A 15,859-nucleotide genomic window follows, 5' to 3' on the forward strand; every position below is an offset into this window, starting at 1 on the left:
TGTGTGTCTGAGTGTGTATGTGTCAGTGTGTGTCTGAGTGTTTGTATGTGTCAGTGTGTGTCTGAGTGTTTGTGTCAGTGTGTGTCTGAGTGTTTGTGTCAGTGTGTTCATACAGTGTGTATCTGTGTGTTCATACATATTGTGAGATGTGTGTGTGTGTGTGTGTGTGTGTATGAGGGGGGGGGGGGGGCATTTTTGCAAGTTGTGGTGTCTGCATAATTAGGTCTTGTCTAACACAGAATGTACCAATTACCAGCAGTTTTAGAAATACAATTCCCATGAGGCTTTGGCTTTAGACTAATGTTAATAGGGAGTTGTAGTTCTACAATAGCAGCTGGGGGGACCTGCCCCCTCTGATCTGATTGGCTGATCTGTTGACTTAAGCCTACTGCCATCAGAATGCCATCTCAGAGTTCCCGCCTCTTTCCTCTGGTGACGTCACGGCAGGTGCTGTCCTTGGCTGCAGTTGGTTCAGTGTCAGTGTCAGTCGGCCGGTGACTGGCCAGCGAGCAGGATGGGAGACCTGCTGTCCGCGGTAACCACGGCGGCTCTTGGGCTGCTTCTGGCTCTCCTCACCGGGTTACTGATAAGGCATCTTCTCACCAAGCACTCCCGGAGCCTCCCGCCTCCCCCGTGTATTCGCGGCTGGATCCCCTGGCTTGGGGCAGCCTTGGAAATGGGAAAGGCTCCCCTTGAGTTTATTGAAAGAGCCAGAGAGAAGGTAAACTGGGGAGATGATTGGTAGAAGACTGGCACACACTGGGTACCTGGCATACACTCTAAGCTGGCACTGGGTACATGGCATTGGCACACACTGGGTACCTGGCATACACTCTAAGCTGGCACTGGGTACCTGACATTGGCACACACTGAGCTGGCACTGGGTACATGGTATTGGCGCACACTGGGTACCTGGCATAGACTCTAAGCTGGCACTGGGTACCTGGCATAGACTCTAAGCTGGCACTGGGTACCTGGCATACACTCTAAGCTGGCACTGGGTACCTGGCATTGGCACACACTGAGCTGGCACTGGGTACATGGCATTGGCACACACTGGGTACCTGGCATACACTCTAAGCTGGCACTGGGTACCTGGCATACACTCTAAGCTGGCACTGAGTACCTTGCATTGGCACACACTGGGTACCTGGCATTGGCACACACTGGGCTGGCACTGGGTACCTGTCATACACTCTAAGCTGGCACTGTGTACCTGGCATGTACACACTGGGTACCTGGCATTGGCGCACATGGTTCCTGGCATGCAGACACTGGGTACCTGGCATTGACACACATGGGGCTGGCACAGGGTTCCTCGTACTGGCACACACTGGGTACCTGGCAGTGGCACAAACTGGACTGGCACATGGTTCCTGGCATTGGCACACACTGGGTACCCGGCATGCACACACTGGAGGTTTAGCAAGTACTGCAAATTGTGCTCTGCCAATAGAAATATAATGAAAAGTATTAGAGTAAAACCCTGACATTGGCACATTTGCACCTCTGGCATTGGCATGGACCTGATTCCCTGAAATTGGCATAGAGCTGCTTCTCTGGCATGGACCTTGTTCCCTGACATAGGCACAGAGCTAGTTCCTTGATATTGGCACAAAACTGCTCCTGTGGTATTTGCATGGACCTTTTTTCCTGACATTGGCACAGAGCTTCTCCTGTGGTCTTGGCATGGAGCTGGTTCCCTGACATTGGCACAAAGCTACTCATGTGGTATTGGCATGGACCTTGTTTCCTGACATTGGCACAGAGCTGCTCCTTAGTAATTGGCATAGACCGTGTTCTCTGACATTAGCCCAGAGCTCCTCCCGAGGTATTGGCTTGGAACTAGCTCCCTGCATTACCTGCCACTGTATTTAGCATAAACCTAGTTACCAGGTATAGTGCCGCTCCTCCAATTAATTGCCATGAATTGGCATAGGTACAGATCTTATTCTAAAATTAACCTAGTTGTCTGCCATTGGTATACAGTTGACCCTGTTCTGTGAAATAGTTGTAGCCATTATCCAGGTTCATGAGAGTGCCAGAGGAGAAGCTTTATAACAAGGCAATAGAAATGGGTTCATGCCAATGTTATAAAGCTCCTGCTCTGACACCTCATGAACCTGAATACCTTGCCTAGCTACCTCTATTAATTATCCTTCACATTACAGCAACCTAAATTAAACTACACATTTAGAAATTCCACCTCTCTGCTCAAAACCAACTCACTTCCTTTAACAGGCCAACTCTTCTAACAATTCCATGGATGTAGATTAGAAGCCACAATTCCTTATTTCCACCCGCAGCCCATCACCTCTTGTGAGATTCCAATTGGGTCTAAACATTTTGTATTTTAATGTTAAGGGGATACAAAGTAGTCTTATACCATGTGGTTGATCGTTAATCTCACACAAGTGGGAGACAACCTACCCATGACAAGTAGGCCTAATTTCTACTTTACATATATTCAGTTAAATTAAGAACCAATATCCCATGACTGGGAATCCCATCCCCAAGTAACTTCAAATGAACTATTTTATACATACCTATACTGTTTGCCAAATGGTGGATTGATTATATATAAAACAACTTCATCAAGTACACCTCAAACTCATACATAGTAATAATCATTAAAACATAATAGTAATAATAGTCCCCTATGCCCTCAGTAAGTGTGAGGTTTGCCGATCATTAGCCCTAGTATTTGATCGTTCAGAAATAGGTCCAGGTGTTCTTTACTAGCCTTGATGCAGATGGGATTGAGAATTCAAGTGCATTAGGGTCAGGCTAAATACGTTCATGTACAGTACTGGCAATAATTACTGCTTGCAGCAGGGGTTAATAGTAACTTAAAGGGACACTATAGGCATCAAAATAACTTTAGTTTAATGAAGCTGCTTTGATGTATATATCACGCCCCTGCAGTCTCACTGCTCAATTCTCTGCCATCAAGGACTTAAATCACCTCCCCTCACTGTGACGTATACAGCTTATACAACTTTGTTTTCCTGGCATATAGTGTTCCTTTAAATCAGATGTTAACCTGCTTTAGAAGCTTGTATCATCTGCTCTGTAAATTGAACTTTAATGAAACACAGGATGCTCCTGGAGGCTCTAGAAGGCTATTACCAGTGTAGGAGATAAGACATTCTAAATTAAACAATGTGCCCTAAAGGAAGTTTAAAGATTAGATTTCTCTCTACAGGAAGTGTTTAGGAAAGGTGTGTAAGTCACATGCAATGAGGTGTGACTAGGGCTTCTTAAATAAAGTGATTTAACTCCTAAATGGCAGAGATTTTAGCAGTGCGACTGCAGGGGCATGATCTATACACCAAAATCACTCCGTTGGTGCCTATAGTGTCCCTTTAAAACTGAGCTACACAGAGAATAAATAGCAAAATACCAACCAGGGATGGACAACTCCTGCGCCTTAAGTAGAAGTCTTTTGGGTACTGCATGAGAGAAAATTTAATTATTTTCGTCACATATGGGAGGTCAGCTCCAACAGGGCACACTTCGCTTAAACTTTCTCTGCGTTCGCCATTGTGTCAAAAGGTGGAGGAAGGTTGCAGGTGTGTAGAATCATACATTTGCACACAGTGCTCAAAAACCACATAGCCTTTGGCCTACACCCTAAAGAAAGCAAGAACCCATTAAATTCCCACGGTTTTAAATCTGGAGAAAGGCCAATGAACAAATTAAAACAACCGTGATGGGGTTTTCTTTTGTGAGCTTTCTGAATCACTGGCAATGTGAACCTGTGTATTAAAAATGTAACAAAACCCTTAAATGTTTTTTGAGCTCCCAGAGGATGCATATTCCAATAGTACACTGTCCCTTTGTGCTCTTGCCCAATCTAGTTGCCACCGTTACTTATAAAACCATTTTGACCTAATTGGTACAATATGCACATAGACAGCAAACCTCAACATTTATTGAATACACCTCAAGACGTAAGTAATCAAGCTCGATGTACCAATTTTTAGAAGGTTAAACAGAACGTAAACCAATGTGCTTTGTTTTTAACACTGTGTTGACATGTAACATTAAAACATTGATCAACTTGTAGCCAACAACCTATTATGAGCTTTAAAAAAACAAAAACCAAAAACACTACCACTATGGACTCCTCCAGTCTGCATTCTTGGACCGGTCAAATTAAACATCCACTGTCTGGTATCTGTGCAGACCACAGGAAAGAATTCTCAATTAGCTGGCTATTCCATGATATGCAATTGCCATTTACCATGTAATTCCAAGTACACTCACCTATATAGCTTGGGCCTGTTGAGGTTTTTAGAATACTTTACGTATATGTAATGTCTGTGCAAATGTGAGAATTGAAAACTCTTGTAGAATAAGGGTTTTAAGAGATTCTCTGTGAAGCAGAAAAAAACCTTAATGGCTGTTTTTCTTGTGATGGCATTGGTTAGAGAACTTTGCCCTTCAAGTCCACTTGTTAAACAGCCTGCTTTGTATCTGGAAGATTTATCTGTATAACACGAAGAGATTACTTTTTACCTAATGTTTCTTTTATCTTTACATGTAGGGTGTAAAAAAGAAAAAAAACGATAACTTTTTTGTATCTTGTAATACCTTTTTTATTGTAATAACAGAATTTGTTTAATGACAAGCTTTCGGGAGAACCTCCCTTTCTCAAGTCTAAAGCATTTCTGAGCAAGACGACACATAGAATTCAAAGTTGAGTTGTGATCACTTGAACATGTAGGATGTGTTAGAGCAGGAGTAAGTTTAAGGCTAAAGTAATCAATTGTTTTCTGTCAATTAACCACCACAACTCCCATTATCCTCCAACCAAAGGACATTGTAGGTTGTAATTAAAGTGTGGCTGAGCTTGTCTTCCAAACTTGTTTTTCCATTGTTTAGCTGTTACACTGGGACTAGTACATTTTATGATTCTGGCAAACCGCACGGCATTATGAGAGTTGTGTGTTGTAGAGTCTCTTGTGTGACAGCAAAATAAAGGTTTGTGAATGCAGAGCTGCAATGTGTGTCGGAATGCTTGTGTGTATATGTGTAGTGGGCAAGAGAATGTCTGCAGATTCACATGTATGTGATTTGTTTTATATATGTAGTTTTTATTGCTGTTGGAAATACAAAAGCTTTATACTACCTACCTACCTGGATTCCAGAGTCTGGTTCCCAAATTGGGTGACAAGTAGGATGGAAGCAGCTTTGGCCCCCCAGTGTTACCGTGGGAGGAATTCTTGAATTGCCTTTATATTCCATACTTCTGTGAGTGCAATGAATAAAGTGTCACCGTTTGCATAACATAACAGTATTACACTATGTGTTGTTAATTTTTTTATTTATATTTGTAAATATGTGTTTTTTGAGGAGTTAAGTTCGATCAGTCAACTGTAAGTAAACATCAGTTGGGACACGCAGGTCCCGGCTATCAGTATAACAGCGATAGTATGTAAGAACTGTAAGTAATCATTTCAATTAAAGCGACACGCAGGTCGCCTCTTAACATGAGCATCTCGTTTCTAACTGCCAACGTATTAACATTCTGTTCTCTGTTTTCTTTCCCTCCATACCCCCCCCCTGTCAACCCCCCCCCCACCCCCCGCCCCCCGTGAGCAGCTACTCACTTCCCGTGGAGAACCTTTGGTAGTGTCAAGTGGGGCAAATGAGTGTGGTACCTCTTGCTTTTCAAAAGGATATATGTCGAGAGGTATAAGCTCTGGGTGTCAGTTTAGCGGTCTATCCAGCCATAGCTTACACATGGGTCTAATGGTGTTAGGCGTATGACGTGGTTCGGGGCTTGAAGGGTGGGTCCAGCACTTCGGGTATGGGTCAATACATCCCTACTTGAGCTTGGGTGGGTAGGTTACAGGTTGCAATCGTGGTGGGAGTAGCAATACAGGACGTGGATTACCACTAGGCGGGGTCAGGGGTTAGCTGTCATGGTCTTATTACCATGTGTTCCCTGGGGTGTAAGAGGCATCCGCCCCCCCCCCCCCTCCCCATCAGCCGTCAGCGGGCATTATGTGGTGCCATGAAGTGTCTCTGCGTTAGGAAGTTGATATGTCTCACCAATGGTGCGTTCTCATGTTCTGCTGGTACCAGGGTATCTAGTGCATGGATCAGGGCTAGAGTAGCGTCAATGGTCCCCTTGTTCCCCTATCTGTGCCAGCTGTCTGGGTGGTAGCTGTCGGGTCGTGCTTTCACTGTGGTTCATAGTCAGTATGTTCCCGCTGTCTATCTGTCTGCTAAAGTACCCGGTGCCTGGGGAGTCATCTCTGGGCTAATCTTGTTTCAGGTGTATGTGTGGGTGCCTATTCTGGTGGTCATAGGTGCTGGTATGTGCGTGTGGTGGTAGGTGTGGTGTGTGTTCTGTGAGCATCTTTCCTCGTCCCCCCATCCGCCTGCCCCCTCCTGTGTGGCTCGGTGTGGTGTCAGTCTCTCCCGTGTAGTATCGATTACTAGTGCATATGTATTCTATGTTATAAGATAGTGGCTATCTCCCTACGCGCATTGCATGCAAGGCTGGTTACTCTGTGCGCTGATGGCGTTCCCTCATCCCCGTCCCTCAAATAATCGCTCCCAACCGTGGTGAGTCCCCCGCTCGGGTCCCACCGGGGTCCCTGCCCACCTGTCCCCCGGCCCCTGGGTGAGGAATTGGCAGATCAGTATGGAAATAGGGAGGTCGTGTCAGGCAAGCCCAGGTCCCGTACTCCCACATCCCTCTTAGTCGTCATCTGCATTTCGCGAGCGGTAGAAGAACCAGGGTCCCCATTGTTCCGCGTGCTTTTCTTGTTTGCCTAGCAGGTTTGCTATTGCGGATTCGGCTTTTTGAATATCATCCACTCTACGTCTCCATTGTTCGATCGTCGGCGGGTGTGTCTTCTTCCAGAGCAGTGGTATCAGTGTCTTCGCCGCGTTCAAGAGGTGTCGAAGGATCGATTTTTTGTAAACTGAGAGTGATTTATCTGAGTGGTGCAGTAAGGCTAGGTCTGCCGTCAGGTTTGGGGGATCGCCCAGTATCTTTTGTATTTCGTCCCCAACATTCACCCAGTATGGCTTAATACCGTCGCAGTCCCACCAGATATGCTGGAGGGTCCCGGTCTCGGTCCCGCATCTCCAGCATGTGTTTGGAATTTCTGGGTTGATTCGGTGTAACAGAGATGGGGTGCGGTACCAGTGGGATAGTAATTTGTAGTTCGTCTCCTGGTATTGTGAGCTAGAGGAGCTCTTATGTTGTAGTAATAGTATTTGCTCCCATTGACTTTCTGTGTATTCTTTGTCTAGTGCGTCTTCCCAGCGCCTCTTGAAGGTATCTTTCCTCTCCCTCTCTCCTGTCGCCAGTCGCTGGTACATTGTGGAGACCGTTCCCTCCGCCTCGGGTGTCTGGAAGCATAATTGTTCAAACCACGATAGGTCTCTGTGCAGTCTATTTCTATGCGGCAAGTTGTAATAGAAGTGTTTGAGTTGGGCATAATGAAATTGGTGCATCAACGTGGGTCTCTCTACTTCCGATAGGTCCTGTAGCGTCTTCATCCCCCTGTCTGTGACCGCCATATGTAGCGGTATGAACCCGTCGTGGTTCGATAGCGGCCATGCTGGTGGCGGTATTCCATCGCCAATGTATGTGTTATGGGCAATGGGGATCAGGGGGCTCGGGGTAGGTGAGATGTAGGGAGTTTGTCTCAGTCGGGTCCACGTCTTAAGGGTCTGGGTGATTGGCGAGTCCTCCCCGAGGTCCTTCTTGGCGTCCGCTTCCTTGTACCATAGGAAGAGGTGTAGGTGGTTGTTCGCCAGTTCCCGGCCTAAGGAGGTCCACCGTTTTTGAGGGGACGCCAAGTGCAATTCCCTGATGCGTTGTAGAATCGTGGCTTGGTAATACTTGTGGAGGTTCGGCAGGGCCAGTCCTCCCCACGGTTTGGGAAGGCTAAGTGTGTCGTGTTTGATCCTGGCTCTCTCTCCCCTCCAAATATAACTGAGGAACGCCGAACGGAGGGTTTTAAAGAATACCGGTGGGATTGTGCGAGGTATGGTGTAGAACTTGTATAATATCCTCGGTAGGATGTTCATTTTAATGACTGCTATACGACCTTGCCAGGAGATGTGGTTGAAGTTCCATCTCTTAAGGTCGTTGAGGATGTCCGTCAGGAGGGGTGCGTAGTTTTGCGCATATATATCTCTAGCTTCAGGTGTAACCCGGAGCCCGAGATATGTCATATATTCCGTGCACCAGTGGAACGGATACCGATGTTGCAGGGTGGCGCATTCCTCTCCCCTGACCGTCACATTCAAGACCTCGCATTTAGGCTGGTTGAGCTTAAGTCCCGATAGTGCTCCATATGTCCGGAATTCACTCATGAGTAGTGGGAGCGACTCAAGGGGTTCGGCTAAGAAGAACAGCATATCATCCGCGTAGGCAGCTACTTTGTGTTCCTGTGTCTTATGTGTAAGGCCCAGGATCTGGGGGTTGTTGCGGATTTTATCAAGGAACGGTTCCAGGGTGAGCGCGAACAAGAGTGGCGAGAGTGGACACCCTTGCCTGGTTCCGTTTCGAATCTCGAAACTGTCCGTGAGGGCTCCATTTACTCTGACTCTGGCATTTGGTTGATGGTACAGCGTCTGGATCCAGGTCATCATTCCCTCCCCGACACCGACCCTCCTCAGCGTCTCCATCATGAAGTGCCAGTCCACCCTGTCGAATGCTTTTTCTGCATCCGTGGATAGTAGCAGTAGCTTTTTCTTCTGGTGTTTCGCCAGGTGTTGTAGCATGAAGAGCCGGAGCGTACTATCTCTGGCTTCTCTGCCCGGGATGAAGCCTGTCTGGTCAGGGTGGACCAGTCTAGGCATGAAGGCCTGCAGACGGAGGGAGAGGATCTTCGAGAAGAGTTTTATGTCGGCGTTGATGAGGGAGATTGGGCGGTAGTTACCCACCTGTTCCGTGTTCTTCCCCGGTTTAGGTATCACTGTGATCGTCGCTGCCAGGGACTCCTTGTGAAAGGGAGCTCCATCACGTAGGTTGTTGAGGGCCTTCACCAATCTTGGAAGTAGGTCGTCGCTGAACTTTCTGTAGTATTCCACCGGGAACCCGTCCGGGCCCGGCGTCTTACCGTTTTTGGCCGATTTTAGGGCCAGCCTAAGTTCACCTTCAGTGATAGGTGCTTCAAGTCCATCCGCTTCTTCCGGGGTGAGGGCGTCCGGATTGAACCCTTGTAGGTATCTCGTGGTTTCGATTCTCTTCTGTGCGGTGTTGGTGTCACCATCTGTATCAGGGATGTTGTATAGTTGTGAGTAGTACGTCCGGAATTCGTTTGCAATGTCATCTGGGAATTGTGTAAGCTTACCCTGTCTAGTGCGCAGGGTGTGAACTTGCGCCTGTTTCTGCGGGCCCCTGAGCATCTGAGCGAGAAGTTTGCCCCCCTTGTTAGCGTGCGTGTAAAAGAATGCTTTTGAGCGTTGCACCTGTCTCATGTGGTTGCGTTCCAGGGTGTCTGTGAGTTGTTTTCTTTTCAGGGTCAGCTCACGGTAAGTTGGGTCGTGTTGGGTTCTTTTATGTAACTGTTCCAGGTCCGCTATCTGCTTGGTGAGGTCTTTAATCTGTGCGCCTGCCTCCTTCTTTTTTTGTGTGGCCAATCTGATGAGGTGGCCCCTCAGAACACTTTTGTGCGCCTCCCAAATGGTCATGTCTGAAACGTCTTCTGTGGAGTTCTCTTCGAAGTATCGACGAATGTGGTCGGCTATCAATGTTCTCGACGGTATATCTTGGAGTAAGGTGTCGTTGAGTCTCCAAGTCATCCTAGCCGGGCGATATAGAGGTGACTCTAGTTCCACCCTCACTTCACTGTGGTCCGACCAGGGAGTCGAATGGATGTTTGCCTTTCGGAGGAATGTGAGTCCCTCCTGCTGTATGCATATGTAGTCGATCCTGGAATATCTATGGTGTAGCGTGGAGTAATAGGTGTAGTCCCGGTCCGCAGGATGGAGTGCCCTCCATGCGTCTGTCAGGCGGAGCGTTCTGAGGGATCTTCGAATAGTTTGTAGGGCCGAGTCGGGGACACAACTCCGTCCCATGGATGTATCGACCAGTGGGTCTAGTGGGACATTTAGGTCGCCTCCCATTATCAGTACTCCCTCTGTGAGATTGGCTAACTTTCTCAATGTCCTACGGAGGAAGCTGGCTTGTCCTGAGTTCGGGGTGTAGATGTTTGCTATTGTATACGTCCTTCCCGCTAGGATTCCTTTGACGAAGACGTATCTGCCGTTACCGTCCGACTGATGGTCCGTGGGCACGAACTGGAGGTTAGCTGCGATCAGGATAGCTGTCCCTGTTTTTCGCATTGTGGGGTGATTGCTATAGTAATTTAGTGGGTAATGTCGGTTCTTGAGTAGCGAGTTTGCCTCCTCTCTCAGGTGCGTCTCCTGCAGGAGAGCGAACGAAACGTGGTGTCTCTTGAGGGTTCTTAAGAGGTGCGATCTCTTTTCAGGGGTGTTAAGGCCCCTGCAATTCTGAGTCGTAATGATCAGGGGTGCCGGGGAGTGGGCCATTGCCGTGTCTCATTCGTCGGCCAGCTGCGTGCGGTCTGATCCCTACCTCCAGCCAGGGGTCTTCACCTCTTGTGTGCGGGAACGGGGCCGGGGCCTGCCGGATCAACTGCCGTAGGGCGGCGGGGTGAGAGAGCTGGAGTAAAGGAAAGGAGGGAGGGCACAAAGAGGAGAGAGAGAGGCAGGAAAAAAGAAAGGGGGGGGGGGGGCGGGGGGCCAGGTGAGCACCCCCCGGGGCGTCCAGCGATGAGTTAGAGCGCTGTGGGTATGAAGTCCCTCTTGACACCGCGTCACAGACGTAAGCCGTCTGTGGGGTGTGTCTCCGTAGGTGCTTGTGTGCCTAGTTGTGTTGGTTGTCCCCTGAAGTGTGTGTGGGTGATTAGTGTGGTGGTGAGAGTGTGTGCGCGGCTGTTGTGTGGGGTGTGTCTGTGTGTGTGTATACCAACTTATGTGGTGGGTGTTGGTGTACCCTCCTGTATATAATGAGGTCCCGTGTAACTGGGTGGGTGTCCAGAGCCGTACCACTACACGGAATATACCGGAGTAGCCGCGGCTGTGGCCCCCTCAGTGGTTCTGGTTTACACGGGCTTAGTTCGGGTCGTGGCCTATGCCAGGTCGAAGTGGTGCAAGGGTGTGTCTGGAAGTCTCAGGTGGATGACCTGTCCCGCTGAAAGCGTAGCGTCTTGTGTGCACTTTGTTGCTGTTGTTACTGGCGGTTATGTACTCTCCCTCCGGGTCTATATCAGCACTATCTAAAATTGCGTCTGTAGAGTCCCCCCCGTCTGGTGGTCCGGGTTCCGCTGGGGCTCATAATCAGTCGGTTCTCGAGTGGCATCGGATGAGTCAGAGTCAGTCAAGTTAAGTGAGGCTAAGCACAGGTCGTTATAGTTTGTCGCCGTCTTGGTGGTGGGGACGTGCCGTCCAGGCGTCGGTCGGTGATAGTGGCGTGATTCTTGGGTGCCTGTCTCTGCAGTGCGAGTGCGGTCTAGAGTGTGGGATAATCTGCGTTAAGAGTGGGGTTGGCTGAGGCGTCTAGGCTAGGTCCAGGGTGTGTGTCCGGGGCGTCACTGGATATGGTCACTCCATCTATGGTACCTGTCCTGTCCGGTGACCTCGTGACCTTCCTGTGTTGAGTACAGTGCTCGGTGGGCCCTATATCGTACATCTACCTGTCCCATCAATATGCATTTTCATCCTCTCCCACCCTCGCCCACCCGCCACAAGCATTTTCCCCCCTCCAACATTCAACATTACCCTGATCCCCCTCCCCCCACATTCCCAGTCCTCTGGTAGAGCCTGGAGTAGCATCAGGCTGTGTCCTTGGGTTAGCGGTGGTTCGGGTGTAGCGGCATTGCAGTATAAAGCGGCAAGGTCCCATTTCCCAACTCTCTCCCCCCCTCCCAAGGAGCGTCTAGGATCCCTCCCTCTCTAAACAATAGAGCCAAGTTGTCAATGTCCCAGTGGTACGTAGGCACTCCCGACCTTGTCAGGTAGGGGAGATGGCGTCGGGTGGGTGGCGTCAGTCCTCGTGGATTAAGTCTATGCCATCATTACTAGTGTGTGGTTTAGGTGGTTAAAGTCATTAGTCCCGGGTCAAAGTCAATACGTGTCAGAACAATAATATAAATGTACTTAGCTGTTACGATCTCAGTCGCAGGGATGCCTCGGTCCTACCAGCCGGGGGAGGTGTCAAAACGTCCGCCTTAGTGCCAAACCGTTAGTCAGCCTGCTGGGCCGGGTTGCGTGGCCGGTGCGCCGGCGGTCTGTGCGGCGATTCTTCTCTGCGACGTCGGGCAAGTCTTTGTGCCATCGGGCCAGGGCGTGGTTCTGTCGGACGCAGGATCCAGTCTTCAACCTCCGTGGGCGGCAGGCCTAGTCGCCTCAGGAATATCGGCACTTCTTCAGGCCACCGGACCGGGATCCATTCGTTATCTTGGCGGGCCAGTAAGCTAAAGGGGAAGCCCCACTTATAGGGGATGTTGCGGCTCCTCAGTAGTTGGGTCACCGGCCGGAGTGCCTTGCGGGCCTCAAGAGTGAGGGGTGACAGGTCCTGGTAGAGAGCCACTTCCGAGCCTTGAAACGGCCAGGACTGTTTGGAGCGGGCCTTGGACATTATTAGTTCTTTTAGTTTAAATTCACGCAGGCAGCAAATAATGTCTCTTGGGGAATTGTCGACGTTTCTCGGTCTTGTGGCCCTGTGAGCTCTGTCGAAGTGGATGTGTTGTGGTGCATCTGGGCCCAATATACCTTTGAAGAGAGCGGTAAGTACAGCCTCTACGTCTTCTTCTCCGTTGGATTCAGGGAGGTTGCGCACTCGTATATTAGATCTGCGCCCTCTGTTATCCAGGTCCTCGGCTTGTCTTCTAAGGTGCAGCAGGATAGTCCCCTGTCGGGTAATTGCTAAGTTGTTAGCCTCTATGCGGCTAGACATTGCCTGTTCTGAGGCCTCCAGGGTCTGAATGCGGCTGCCATGTGCTGTCAGTTCGCTTCCCAAAATGGCGACCTCCGCTCTAATTGCTTCGTGGAGCGTGTCTGAGGTGCTTTTGAGGTCGTCCTTCATGGTCGCAGTAAGGGCCCTGATATCTGCTCTTATGTCCGCTAGGGATAGGGCATGGGGTTCCGTCTCCGGCGGTGAGTGCTGGCTGTCGGCCATCTTGGGGCCTTGTGCTCCGCGTGGCTGGCTGCTCGGTGTTTGTAAGTAGCCGTCCAGGGAACCGGCGTGCGGGCTGTTCAGCGGTCTCCTGGGGGTCTGGTGGGTGTCTGCCCGTTTGGTGCGCCCCATCGGGAGAGTATTGCTGCGTTTAGTGCTGCTTATAATGCTGCGCGGGTCGGAGCTCCGAAGTTAAGCGTCCATCTCCGACGGCTTCCAAGCCACGCCTCCACATGTATGTGATTTGGACTGCATATGTATCTTACTTGAAGCAGTACTATAATATTACAATCCTGTCTAGTGATGTCGCGAACATAAAATTTTCCGTTCGCAAATGGCGAACGCGAACTTCCGCAAATGTTCGCGAATGGGCGAACCGCCATAGACTTCAATAGGCAGGCGAATTTAAAAACCCACAGGGACTCTTTATGGCCACAATAGTGATGGAAAAGTTGTTTCAAGGGGACTAACACCTGGACTGTGGCATGCCGGAGGGGGATCCATGGCAAAACTCCCATGGAAAATTACATAGTTGATGCAGAGTCTGGTTTTAATCCATAAAGGGCATAAATCACCTAACATTCCTAAATTGTTTGGAATAACGTGCTTTAAAACATCAGGTATGATGTTGTATCGATCAGGTAGTGTAAGGGTTACGCCCGCTTCACAGTGACAGACCAAACTCCCCGTTTAACGCACCGCAAACAACCGCAAACAGTCCATTTGCACAACCGCAAACTCCCCATTTGCACAAGGTTGGATACCAAGCTAGCCATGTCCCGTTCCTTGTCCTCACTGATGTCATTGAAGGTCTCTTCCTCCACCCAGCCACGTACAACAAGGGTCCCCGAAAGGTGACAACAAGCCCCCTGTATTTTTTTTTTTTTTTTAAATGTACACTACTGTTACACCAGATATGAGTTGCACTAGTGTGACACTGTGCCCTGGCAGGCCCTGAAACGCACATGTGTGAAGGAAACTGACTGCTATTATTTCACAGTCAAAAAAGTTTTTTTTTTTTTTTTATGCAAGCTATTGTGACACCAGATATGAGTGGTGGCACTGGGCAAGTGGGCACAGTATACGCTGTGAGCCTGACACACGCTGGCAGGCAGGCAACTGCAATTAGATTACACAGAAAAAATAAAAAAAAGCAGACTGATGTTCTTCCCTAAAAAGGGCTTTTTGGGGTGCTGTCCTTACAGCAGAGATCAGATGAGTCCTTCAGGACTGTAGTGGACACTGTATACACTAGCCTAGCTATCGATTTCCCTATTAAATCAGCAGCAGCTACGCTGTCCCTCCTCTCACTAAGAATGCAGCTTCCGGGGGGCGGGGCCTAGCTGTCATGGAGGAAAGACGCACTTTGTGTGAGCTCCCTCAATATCTCACTTTAAGCAGCTATCAACAAGCGAATTTCACCCCAGAAGGGGATGACCCAGCAATGTTGCTCCTACCTGACCGACCCGACATGCTTAATAGCGGTCAGCAACTCGACAGAGTCTTACTTACCACTGCGTGGCAAGTGTGGCCTGGTGCTCACCGGGCGGGAGAGGCGGCCGTTCTCCCGATTCTGGGATGCCCAGGAGCAGCTACTTCCAGGCAGGAGCTCCGTTATACCCCCCCCCCCCTCCTCAGACCGGTGGGGGTTATCCCGGTCCACCCCTGAGAGGCTGTCTGGAGCTAATGGACGCACAGAGCACAGCCGCCCAGGCTGACATACTCATCTGCGACTCTCCCAATATAGCGGCAGCCGCATGTCCTCCTGGTACCAGCAAAGCATGGCAGGATATTGAGTCTAAGCTGGACAGACTCTTTAATCAATTTTGGAAGCAAATAACAAGCAGGAAGCCCCAACAAGCTCCACCACAGCCCCAACAAGCTCCACCACAGCTAAGCGAAGCAGTCCCCATTAAAATCCACCAACGCAAAAGGCGTTGAAGACTGGACCGGAGGCACAAACAGAAATCCAGAGCCTGCCCCATGTCAAGCACTCGCCTCCCCCTTAAGCCACCACAATCCCACACCGGACGTGAAGCACCACTGGGACAGATCCGACCACCCGACAAAACAAGCTTCCACCACCTCAAGCCGCAAACCCGGCACTCAGCCAGAGACTTGCCTTTGTTGTTCCAGGTATCAGGGACTCCCAGGGTCTGCACCTGGCGCCCAGAAGGGATCGGATGAGCACAAGCAGTAAACAGCAGCCTGCCAAGCATGTCCCACTATAGCCGATCCTCCACATCATGCCTTTGATCACATGAACTGCTCTCTGCACATTAACTAATCATAAAGTAGCAAGCGTTTAAACATGTCATTATTTCACCTCCTAAAGAGTTTGTCGTAGTTTCTTACATGCCTTTACCTTAACCGTTCATGTATTATGTTATTCACTAGTCTCATCTCATGGGGCGACTCACACTTGATTTATAACTAGTGGTGGAGCTGCTGATATAAATACACAGTTGATAACGTGCAACAGAGGCGGCTCTAGACTTTATGAGGCCTTAGGCGAAACTCAAACATGAGGCCCCACTAACAAAAAAGTGTCACATATACACATTGATGCACAGTTTACCTGTGTATGTGCCTGAGAGTGTGTCTGACAGAGAGTATCCTTGTGTATGAGAATGTATGTCTCTGTGAGCATGTTTGCGTTTTTGAGACTGAAGTGTGTTGTGT

General features: G+C 49.3%; 1 protein-coding gene across 1 annotated transcript in view; it reads left to right on the forward strand.

The window, feature by feature from the left end:
• The first annotated feature begins 443 nt into the window (after window positions 1-443).
• The window catches only part of LOC134586507 (24-hydroxycholesterol 7-alpha-hydroxylase), a 90,315-nt gene continuing 74,899 nt past the window's right edge, over window positions 444-15,859 (forward strand). The window contains exon 1 of the mRNA XM_063442054.1: window positions 444-721. Within this exon, the coding sequence (XP_063298124.1) occupies window positions 515-721 (207 nt within the window). The 5' untranslated portion in view covers window positions 444-514. The remainder of the gene's footprint in view (window positions 722-15,859) is intronic.

This window comes from Pelobates fuscus, chromosome 2, assembly GCF_036172605.1.
Source record: "Pelobates fuscus isolate aPelFus1 chromosome 2, aPelFus1.pri, whole genome shotgun sequence".
In the NCBI taxonomy this organism is placed as follows: domain Eukaryota; kingdom Metazoa; phylum Chordata; class Amphibia; order Anura; family Pelobatidae; genus Pelobates; species Pelobates fuscus.